The sequence below is a fragment of the Octopus bimaculoides genome, chromosome 24 (genome assembly GCF_046866305.1).
Source record: "Octopus bimaculoides isolate indiv1 chromosome 24, ASM4686630v1, whole genome shotgun sequence".
NCBI lineage: Eukaryota > Metazoa > Mollusca > Cephalopoda > Octopoda > Octopodidae > Octopus > Octopus bimaculoides.
The window spans coordinates 5,848,405-5,860,483 of record NC_142951.1 but is presented as its reverse complement, the minus strand read 5'-3'; the positions used below and the strand labels follow the sequence as shown (position 1 = coordinate 5,860,483).

Here is a 12,079-nt window from a genome sequence, read left to right as displayed (position 1 = left end):
GATTTATTTAGCAAACTTAAAGGAGGTTGAATGTTCTGTTGTATTCTTTAATAATTTATGTATTGTGTAGTGGGTGAGTTCTTTATTTAAGCTTGAATTTGGGTCGTATTTATCATCATCATTTAATGTCTGCCTTCTATGCTGGCATGGGTGGGACGGTTTGACAAGAGCCAGCCAGGCAGAAGCCTGCACCAGTCTTCTGTGACCGTTTTGGCAGGATTTTCACAGCTGAATGCCCTTCCTAACACGAACCACTCAGTGCTTTTTATGTGACACAGGCTCAGGCAAGGTCAGTTTTGGTAAGGTTTTTACAACTGGACACCCTTCCAAACGCCAACCATTTTACAGTGTGGACTGGGTACTTTTAAGTGGCATCTGCACTGACAGGATCACAAAGTACTTGGAAGACAAAAAAAAAAAATTCCATTTGAGAGAGGAGGGGTCATTGGCAGAGGTGATTTTGTGTCAGATGATGAAAGGTTATGAGACAGAGAGACAGTGTCTTGCTGTAGAGGAGGTACAAGGTTACCTGGTGAGAGAGGGAGAGAGAGAGAGATCAGGAATGAAGACAGAAACAGGTGCGCTGCCACAAAGGAAAAACATGGTTACCCAACCTGATGGAAATGCAGGAGAAGGAGAGAGAGTGGGAGACAACAGGATAGAGATGGTGGCCAAGTGCCGGGCATATTCACAAGGGACGGGGGATCAGAATATAAATGGAATGGTTGAGTAAAGGAAAAGAGAAATATAGATGGTGGCAAGGTAGAATTGTTTAAAATCTTATCTTTCTTGCTTTTGATGAGGTGCCCTCCCCCCCATCAACACCTGTGGCACATTCCCCCCTTGCCCCCTTTAGTTACGCTACTGACTGTAATCACAATTTGTGACTTTTTTTTTTTAAACTAATGGAATGTTATTTACTTTTACTTCCATACCACCATTGGTAAAGGAACTATGTCTAGTTCTAGTAAAGGAAATAGCCGATAATTTTGAACCCTAGTACGTGTTGCTTTTGATCCCTGTCAACATTGGTTCTGAAACATTCCGGGTGTGACTGTCTTGCCTATCTTTGCCCCTTTCCAGAGTGTGTATACAGAACGTATTCTCTTCTATTGGATGCTGTTTCTAGTGAATCAAGTGATTACAAAAAGGCTTCCTCATTAGCTGCTCGGAAACTAGTATTTTGAATTTGCTGGGACATTATCTGATGGTTAATTAATGTTGTTACTTCTTGCTCTCTCCATGCTAAATTTCAGTGGTGGGCTTTTCCTTAATAAATCTTAAGCAAATTAACTTTATGCTAATATTTCTAATTGTTTGCTTAAAGTTTTGGCATTGCTCTGGTTTCTCTTTAGATTTACAATGTAATTGTCTTCATTGGGTCTGAATAATGTTTTAAAAGTAACCTTTTGATTCAAACCCAGGTGTCCTCTTTAACAAGGAGAAATTATTGCTTTCAAAAGAGCTTTTATACTATTGTGGCATTCTTGCATCACACAAGCATTTCTTTTGTTAGTTCTACCTTTTCCTAAGTTGGTCATTCTTGATTGTTGCTCAATCTGCTCAGAATAGCAGTTAAAGTTTCCTCCTGTTACACTCAGCAGTTTTTAGAAAGAATAGCATTGTGTAATATAGTTCTAGAAACTTCATAGGTGCAGCCCTGAGCCAACCAATGTCTTGTGAGTGAATTTGGTAGACAAAATGTGTGTGTGTGTGTGTGTGTGTGTGTTTCTTTCCCCACCACTTAACAACCAGTGTTGGTTTGTTCATGTCTCTCGTAAGATAGCGGTTTGGCAAAAGAGACTGTTAGAATAAATACCAGAATTTAGAAAAATAAGTGCCTCAGCATGGTTGCAGTCCAATGACTGAAACAAGCAGATGATGAAAGGAGATACTGGATGGTCACAGCTGGAAAGGCCATGATCACAATCTACTTGATCAGGGCTAATTTGGGGATGAACAACCACCTCTTTCTTCAGTCCTTATTGGCCTAATTGTAATACAGCAATAACTATCTCCATGTGACCACAAATTGGTGGGATTTGGATAGCCACTGTCTGTTCAGCTGAACCATGCCTGGCTTTCGTAGCAGAACAAATACACACACATTGAACAGATTTGAAAGTGTGGAACATCGTAGATGAAATAATACTTGGTGAGCTGGCAGAAACGTTACCCCGCCAGGCGAAATGCTTAGCAGTATTTCGTCTGCCGTGACGTTCTGAGTTCAAATTCCGCCGAGGTCGACTTTACCTTTCATCCTTTCGGGGTCGATAAATTAAGTACCAGTTATGTACTGGGGTTGATGTAATCGACTTAGTCCCTTTGTCTGTCCTTGTTTGTCCCTTCTATGTTTAGCCCCTTGTGGGCAATAAAGAAATAAGAAACGTTAGCATGCTGAGCAAAATGCTTAGCAGTATTTCATCTGTTTTTACGTTCTGAGTTCAAATTCTGCCAAGGTCAACTTTGCCTTTCAACCTTTCAGGGTCGATAAATTAAGTACCAGTTGTGTACTGGGGTCGATCTAATCGACTGGGCCCCTCCCCTAAAATTTCAGGCTTTGTGCCGAGTGTAGAAAAAAAAATACTCGGAGAGCTATTGTATTGCATATGTTCAATCCATGGCCTCATGCTATTAAGAACAAATTCTATGGAGCCTGATATTTGATAAGGAAGCTAAAATCGAAGTCACTTCTGCTTTGCCTCTGTTGATTAAATAGTTATTTTGTCACAGATTATCCCTGGTTGAGCAGACACACATTGACATCACTTAAAGACTAATACGCATACAACATCAGTTTTCTGTAACATTTGGTTCTGAGGGCTTTCCGAAATAACTGATCATTCCTGAAATGAAATACAGGCACCTTTACGTTTGTATAAGTGATACAAGTTTGTTAGTACTGTACTGTGTAAGGTAATTAGTAAACTAGTTTGGTAGCCACAGGAATTTGAAGTTCCTGTTTGTAAGTTAATGTGGTTAATGAAGTAATCTGCACCATCATTGTCCAGAAGGTTGGTGTTGTACTGGTAATTAAATATTAATCCTATTTACATATGAATAGAAAGTCTTTTAAATAACTTCACGTTTAAATATAAAATTTTTTATTTAGCCTAATATGAATACTGATAGTGTCAACAGCATTGCAAATTGGGTCTTAATTTTGGAACATTTAAAACCTTTTTTTCTTTTCTTTTTTCTCCCCCCTTCAATAAAATATAATCGTGTATGTTAAAGATGGTGAAAAATATAATTGTGTAGCATCGACAGTTGGTCAGGTAATTAAAATTTCTGAAAATGGAATTGCGTCTCCTAGGCATTGAAATCATGTTTGATTACATTATTGAGAATTGCCTAAGGTAGCAAGCTGGCAGAAAAGTTAGCAAGTCAGGCGAAATGTTTACCGGTATTTCGTCTGTCTTTATGTTCTGAGTTTAAATTCCGCCAAGGTCGACTTTGCCTTTCATCCTTTCGGGATTGATAAATTAAGTACCAGTTGCGTACTGGGTTGATTTAATCGACTGGCCCCCTCCCCCTTTTTTTTTTGCTAAATATAATCATTCTGTTAACTCAGTTTTTGGATTTCCTTTTTCGATGCTCATAGCAACTTGTTTCCATTGTACAGATTTAAATATTGAGATTATCAATTGACCCCTACAATATTTGGACTGTTTCTGTGATGAATTCCTTCATTTATTCCTGCAATATGTTTCTAGTTGTCATCATGCTAAAATAAAAATCAATGTGTGGCCCAAATAACTTTCGGCAATTGAAATTGACTTTTCCAAGGCCTCCCTCTAAGTTGGATTGTTTATGGTGTTCTTGATTTGATGTATGAGGCTGGCCCCCTTCTTTTGACAAACAGCCTGAAAACCATAACCTTTCCACTGCCACGCCTAACTGTCAGATTTTATGCATCCTGGGTGAAATTCTCCTGTGAGACATGAAAGTGAACAAATTAAATTTTGATTAATCTTACAAGATTTGTGACCAGTTTGATAATGTCCAATTCTTGTGCTGTTGAGGGAACTAATTATGGACGTCTCCTTTTTGTAGAGGATTTTTTTTCTCCCCACGTAACCTGTCTTACCAGCCTAAACCATTTTGCTTGATTGTTGATTGGTAGTGACACCAACTTGCCGATAGTAGTATTTTTGTTGGACATCTTATGAAAATGTCAGTGGTAGTCATTTTCCTGATCTTCATCAACAAATGGTGGATGTATTGATTTGCCCTTTCAGTAGTTTTTCCACGGTTAGTTTGACAGAAAAAAAGGTCACCATATATTGCTGCCGGTTTTATCAAAGGTCTTCACAGCAAAGTGAGCATCAGTTTCTAAGTCTTTAAAGTGGAAAATCCATTTAAAGTTTCTGCTGTTGGACAATTCTTGATATCACTGAACATTTTTGTTTACTCCTCACAAAAGATGATAGACAAACTATTAACAACTATTTCATTATAAGTATAGTATTATCATTATTTAGCATCTGTATTCCATGCTGGCTTGGGTTGAACAGTTTGATAGGATCCAGGGAGCCAGAGGACTGCGTTGAGATTTGGGTCTTCTTTGGCTGGACATCCTTCCTAATGCCAACCATTTTAGAAAGTGTACTGGGTGCTTTTTTTTCATGGTACCGGCACTAGTGAGATTACCAGTAGCTTGCAAAACGAGCCCTTGACGGTGGCGTGTGTGCAGTAGTGGGAGAGGTAGCTTTGTGCCAGGTGTTGAGGGGGACAGGAATATGGATTTTGCTGTAGGGGAGATAACATGAAAATTAAAATACTCTATTCTAAAATGGTCACGCAATGAAGTGACTTTTCATTGTGTGACCTTAATAGGGCACTGCCAAAAATTGCATTATGTCATACTCTTTTGAATCATAATTGATTAGATAAACAGAAAGTAACATTTAATTAGCAGCATTGTCATTAAAATCTAAACAATGTTATTTTAAAGTTATTTTGGTCATGGCCATGTTGTTGTATATCTAGGTCAACATAGGCTAATGTACATGGGTGTGCTGAAAAGTTCCTGGCTTTGGGTAAAAGAAAATACAGGAGGATCAGTCCGTTATAATTTTAGGCAACACATTCTCTTAGATTCACACTCTCGATACAGCAGTCCTTCAGATTTTCTAAGCCCTGTAAAAGAACTCAAAGGTTGGGCCTCCAACCAGGCCTTTTGTGATACCCTTAAAGTCAGGAACTTTTCAAAACCTGTCTCCTTTTTTTTTCTTTTTTTAAAGATGGTAGGATGTGATTTGAGGGCATCTGGCTATTTTAGATTACATAGAGGGTTCCTTATAGGTTTCTGCATGATTATTTTAAAACTTTTTATTGTAAATAATTCACTCCTGGATGACTTTTTTTTGATGTTGCATTTACTTGCGACGTGTTTGCGTATTTGAAAATAGGTTAGAAATTCACTGTTCAATAACCAGTAATCAGTTGATGTCCACTTGTAAAATATCTGCTCCTAGAATTCATTAAAAATGCTTGATGTAGCACCAATAACTTTATTCTTTATTCATGTAACTCAAAGTGCTTTGGTGTATTGAATGAAAGATATTATTAGTACCACCAACACAGTACCATCTTGTATTATCTCCTGTAGAATCAAATTTCAAACTTATGCTGCTGCTTCTTTCATCTATCCCCACCCACTATTCCAGGGGTGGGTTGGTTGTGGGGCTAGTCCTCAGACTCATCCTCCATAGGATCCAATAAGCAGCCGCCATCATTACAGTTTTCAGCTCAATTCCCAAAAATGACCAACTGCGTCTATGGACTAATATCCAACCATTTTGTTCTTGGTCTACCCTTAGGTCCTACCCGTTGGCTGAGTTTGAAGAATCCATTAAGCAGTTCTTTTCTGTAACATTCTAAACCTAATTGTTTTACAAAGTTTGTCGGTTGATTTTCAAGTAAAAGACACCTGTTTATGAAGAAACTTTAAAATCTAATTGATATACTCTTTTACTTGTTTCAGTCATTTGACTGCAGCCATGCTGGAGCACCGCCTTTAGTCGAACAAATCGACCCCAGGACTTATTCTTTGTAAGCCTAGTACTTATTCTATCGGTCTATTTTGCCGAACTGCTAAGTTACGGGGACGTAGACACACCACCATTGGTTGTCAAGCGATGTTGGGGGGACAAACACACACACACACACACACACGACAGGCTTCTTTCAGTTTCCGTCTACTAAATCCACTCACAAGGCTTTGATTGGCCCGAGGCTATAGTAGAAGACACTTGCCCAAGATGCCACGCAATGGGAATGAACCCGAAACCATGTGGTTGGTAAGCAAGCTACTTACCACACAGCCACTCCTATGCCTATATCATCACTTTTTTCTCTTATTCTACATAATTATAATTATTTTTGCTATTCTACCTAATGTCCTTCATCAGTTTGGTTTACTAACATAAAATCTTAAAGCACTTTTTTTTTCTTTTCTCTGGTTTTCATTCTCAAATCTTTTCAGAATGTTGTTTCTGTCTCATCCAGTCTTGTACAATCTCTAGTGTAATTTAACATTGATCTGACCTTTTGCTTAAGATTATTACTCCTAAATTAAAACCACTTGAGGTTAATATTTTTAACTCGACAAGTGACAGTTATATTGTTGCACCATCTATCCTCGTAGCTTCTAGAATTTGCATACCCAGTCACCTACAAACTTTAACTAAATGTTCAAACAACATACGACAAAGATACGGGAACTCTTTATTTATATAACTTTCTTGTATTTAATCTTGACAAACACTTAAATAACTGCAAAATACTTTTAGCACACGAGACCCCCAAATCTGTAGTTCATGAACCTCCCACTTCCTGTCTGAGGACTACTTTGACTATCCCCCTTCTACTGTCGCCACCAACATAAATTTTGTTAATCTACAAACAGACCAGACACAAATGCCATGTTTTTGTTTGTTTTTGCTGCAACAGTGTGCCATACGATGAGCTTAATGGAGTGTACAACATGCTCTCTGATTAAAGGTGTGAGAGTTAATTAAAGGGTTGCTCCGAAGTGCTTCGTTGAGCAGCTTTATACTATAGTATTACTTGTTTTAACATTTGCTGTTTTTTTTTTTGATACCTGGTGGCACAGATTAGTTTTAGTAAGTGACCCTGGGTCGTGTGGTGGTACAGGTGTGCAAATGAAATGGAACAACAGCGATTGGTAGTTGGAACAACAGCACAATAATGATATGATATGAAGTTTAGATGAAATCAAGAGAAAGTTAGGCAGATCTGCCAGAAACGTTAGCATGGCGGGCGAAATGCTTAGCGGTATTTTGTCTGTCTTAACATTCTGAGTTCAAATTCCGCTGAGGTCGACTTTGCTGTTCATCCTCTCAGGCTTGATAAATTAAGTACCAGTTGTGTACTGTCCCACCTTCCACCTCAAATTTCAGGCCTTGCGCCTAGAGTAGAAAAGATTATTATTATTATTATTAGTAGTAGTAGTAATAAAGTGGTGAGCTTGCAGAATCCTTAGTGTGTAGGACGAAATGCTTAGTGTCATTTCTTCCAGCTCTTGATGCTCTGAGTTCAAATTCAACTAAAGTTTTTTTCAAGACTGGAAAAAATATCTGTCAGATACTGGAGTTGATGTTATCAACTTGTTCCCTTACCTCAAACTTGGTGGTCTTGTGCCAAAATTATAATCATTATTTTGTCAGCTTGTTATGTGTTGGTGGGAGGGAGATATTTTGGCATCTGCATAGCTGATCCCTTGATCCCCTTTCTACAAATGATAAGAGAACCTTTGATTTTGAAAGCAGTTTGAAAATTTTTATATACAGTGGAATGTGAGACAGTTGACCTGTAAATTTTTTGACCAGTAAATTCCAGTTTTTCTTTATACAACAACTGTACTGACAACATGGCTGTGGAAAAAAAATCTTCAAAGATATTTCATGTTTATGATGCTGATAAAACATTTGCATAATCATTTACAGTCAGCAATACAATTCCTCGGTTGGTCATGAGATAAGCTAACAATTCCTATTTTGATTCAATAGAAGTCTCTCTATAAACAATTGCATTACTGTTCGATCTTCGGAATGTGTAGCGAATTCTGTTTTGTATAAACTTGAAATGTTTTCTGTATAATTTTGTTCAAATAGCATTATATTAATTATATTTAAGGTTACATTTTTGATAATAAACAGTTGGCAAATAAGCATTTAAAATTTTTTTTTATTAATTGAAATAATTTTTTTCTTGCAGTATTTCACTGGCAGGCTACCATTATGGGTCCAGTAAGTACCTTTACTCTTTTTTTCTCTGAACATTTTTGTACCATTGTTGCTTTCTGATGTTGAGTTTTGTGAAAATAGGTTGAGCATTCCTTATTTAAAATGCTTGTTTCAGATTGCAGAGTGTTTCAAAGTTTGGAATCCCCTGTAAACTACTGTTTAATAGACTCTAGCTCACCATGTGGAGATGGCTTTCTTGACACCTTAGATACACATAACCCGCTGGTAGAAAGGTAAGCTATTGTTGCTACGTCAACCTCTCAAGTGGCTGAACAGTGAGACATACTTGTGAAAGATTGCTTAAGTTTAGAGGTCTGTATGGCATGTTGTCTTCCTTTACACTCTAGTCATTATCACAAACTCCACTTAGTAACTCATTACTGTAAGTTGATGAGGATTAGGAGTGATTATCTGTTGGGTCTCAGTGTCACACCTCACTTCAGCTGTCTTACCTTTCATTTATCCTCTCACATTGCAGTCTGTATGATGGTGTGAAGTGTAACTGCAGCGGTATCAGGCATGTCTTTGCTTGAAAGTACTGTGACTGACATGGGTTTTATGTGAACTGCATAGACTAATAAAAGGTGCACTGGATTACAGGTAAACGTCATTAAGGAGGAAACCTGTTTATGATGAAGCTTTTTGGATTTCAGGAGTTTGATTTTTATGTAGTTTGAAACTGAACATAAGAAGTATAAGAAATTGAGATATATATATATATGTATATGTATATATATATGTTGTTAATTATGGTTTTTAAATTAACTCTTTTAATAGCAATCCACCCGTGACTACCCAAACTAAAATGTTAGTTAAATTAAAACCTGGATGATATTGTGATATCAAAGAGATTTCAGTTGTCAACTTAACTTAAAATGTATAAAGTAAGAGAAATTTTAATGAAACCCTTCCAAAACCTACTTTATGTTGAAAATTAACTGAATCAACAAAGCAGCCATCTACTCATTAGAAATATAAGAGAAGGGTTGACAGAATGCTTCAAATTCATGGGTGGTGGTTTATAATAGATTGGATTGGTCTCTTATATTTTAACACTGGGCTGGATGAAAGGGCAAGTTCAAGACCTCAGTGGGACTTGAAACTGAATATAATGATGTTCAAGCAAACTGTTTAAGATATTTGCTCTGCTACAGCCTCAGTTCTGCTTCTAATACTAAGATTCATTTATAGAATGGAAGTAACAGCCCTCATCTAAATTTGCAATTTTGCCTTTGCAAGTAACACTTGGGTCCATTTTTATTTATTATTTTTTTTTAATGGTTTGGGCAGATAAGGAAGGGTAGTTTCCACAATCCTATTCAGAACGGCTGAGACTGATGGAAAGAAGTTATTCTCAGACTGCAGACTTGACCTAAATTCCTACAACAGGGTGGAGTCTGTTAAAGGCACCACAAGGACCGAGACAGGAGAAGCCTACCAACTTAGAAGAACAGGGGCCTCTATGGCGGGTTTCCATGGAAGTTCTCTATACAATTTTTTTTACTAACATTAAGGATGTATAGTAGGCTTGAACTCAAAGCCATGAAGTTGTAGAGTGAACTTATTGAGCCCACACAGTCATGCTTATTACCATCTCCTCAGTTGTCATCTGATAATTTCTGTCGCAACTTGCCTGACCCCAGACTTTTTGTCTTGTTAATCTAGAGGAGGCCATGTTGAGTGGCTCTGATGATCTCTGAGGTAATTGGTGAAAGGAAGTAATTCTGTTATTCTGACTTTTATTAATGTTTAGGAATTGTGAACTTCATTGTGATATTAGAGAATAACAAGTTTGGAAATTTCACCATATTTTTCAAGATGAACAACTGTTTAGAAGCTTTTCCATTAAAAGTTGGGGTTGTCTCTACCCAGTTACAATCTGCATAGTTTGTGGTTAGTAGCACTGTAAGTTCCATCTGAAATATAGTTTTAGGAACAGACGAATTCAAACATTGTTCTGTGGAAGGTAATGGGGGATCAAAGAACCAAAGATTTCTTAATTTTGACAGCTGAAAGACTATCTCTAATCTTTTTAATTTATTCTTTTCATTTCAGAAGATTTTCCCCCTTTATCATTGCTACTTAGATTACTTCTCCCTCTGTGGAATGATATCTAAGTTAGATAGTCGTGTGTGTGCTTGAGAGCTAGTTCTGTTCAATGCCAAATAATGTGACCAACTGTAATTTTTTTCTTTTGCAGCCAGATAGTCCGTACCAAGGTGGGGTATTTTTTTTGACAATTCATTTTCCTTCGGATTACCCATTCAAGCCTCCAAAGGTGAGTACTTAAGACTTAATGGAAGCGCTTTTTGCCTTTGCTGGTTTATGTAGACTCTGACAGGATTAGTTTCAGGCTCTGGTGAACAAGTTGATGGAATCACGATTGGAATCTTGTGCTTGTTTATTTAGATGGATTAGAAACGACTTAGAGCGTATGCATTTTTTAATGTAACATTGGTGCAAAAACAATTGCAGTTTTTAACAATGGATTTAAAGCAGTATACATCTTGGTTTAATCAGAGTAATAGCCATAGAATCTACAGGCATAAAAGAATGAAGTCTATTCCGTTAGCAGAGTTCTGAAGCTGCTATTGTTGAAGGTTTTCCTTTTGTAGGGTATTGAGATGTGAAATGTTAGGGAAATGGTAGTGGTTTCAGAGAACAGTAGGAGGAGTAAGCTTGTAAAATAGTCATGTCTTTCCTGTTCCTGTCCTGTTTTTTGTATTTTATCCTATCGACATCCAACATAAAGAACCACACTCCTTTGAGAAAGTTCTCCAGTCTTGCCAGTTACATGAAAACCTCACGAGTTGCTGGTGCCATAAAACCAGCACCACCACCCCCATCCGTACACTGTATAAAGTGCTTGGTGTAAAGAAGGGCATCAAGTTGTAGAAACCATGCCAAAGTAGACGTTGAAGCACATCAGTTCTTTAACTTGTTGGATCTTATTGAACTGTCTGCCTCATGCTAGCAAGGAAACACAGTCAGATGCAGACGGATGCAGTTAAACCAACCTTTTATTCATCTTCTAAATAGTTCATTTAGTTAAGTACTACACTTTCAACCAAACAAGATTTGCTGGCCTTCACACGGGGCTCTTGTATTTAGTCAACAATTTATTAAAGTGGCACATTTGAGCTTTTTGGTTAAAGGGTATTTAGGGTAACTTTAAGTATCTGCTATTATCCCTATTTAGTGCGTGTGTGTGTGTGTAGCTGCTCATACATGCCGTTTTGTATGAATTATCTCAGTGCAGTGGTAATCAAATGTTTGAAAGAAGCATTTGATTTTACATGTGTGAAATTTTGTAGATGGAAATTGTAAGGGAGTCCATTGTGTGTGTGTGTGTGTCTCCACATGTTTTTTGTTTCTCCCATAAACGAAATTTCTGGTAGTAGTTTGACCTGCAAAGATGTGGGACAATATTACCTTACTTAGAAACAAGGGTTGGTGCCAAGAAGGGCAGTCAGCCAAAGAATATTTCAAGAAATCTTGTCCAGCTTGATACCAGTAGAGAAAAATAATGGATGGAAAATAACGATTATCATCATCATTTAACACCCATTTTTCTCGCTGGATGGTTTGACAGGAAGTAGGGTGCTTTTTACTTGGCACCAGTACAGTTGCCAAGTGACTTGCAAGACAAGACCCCTCAACTGAATGGAGAATAATATTGAGGGAGGTGGTTAGAGAGATAAAAAGCACCATTTGAGCGTGGTCGAGGCCAGTGCCACCTGACTGGCCCCCGTGCCAGCGGCATGTAAAAAGCACCTGCTACACTCCTGGAGTAGTCGGCATTAGGA

At 37.7% G+C, this 12,079-nt stretch overlaps 1 protein-coding gene across 1 annotated transcript in view; it reads left to right on the top strand.

Annotated features, from left to right (window-relative positions):
* LOC106879255 (ubiquitin-conjugating enzyme E2-17 kDa) overlaps positions 1–12,079 on the top strand; it is a 60,269-nt gene that overhangs the window by 35,239 nt on the left and 12,951 nt on the right. Inside the window, exons 3-4 of the mRNA XM_014928752.3 lie at positions 8,245–8,276; positions 10,474–10,551. Coding sequence (XP_014784238.2) covers positions 8,245–8,276; positions 10,474–10,551 — 110 coding nt within the window. The remainder of the gene's footprint in view (positions 1–8,244; positions 8,277–10,473; positions 10,552–12,079) is intronic.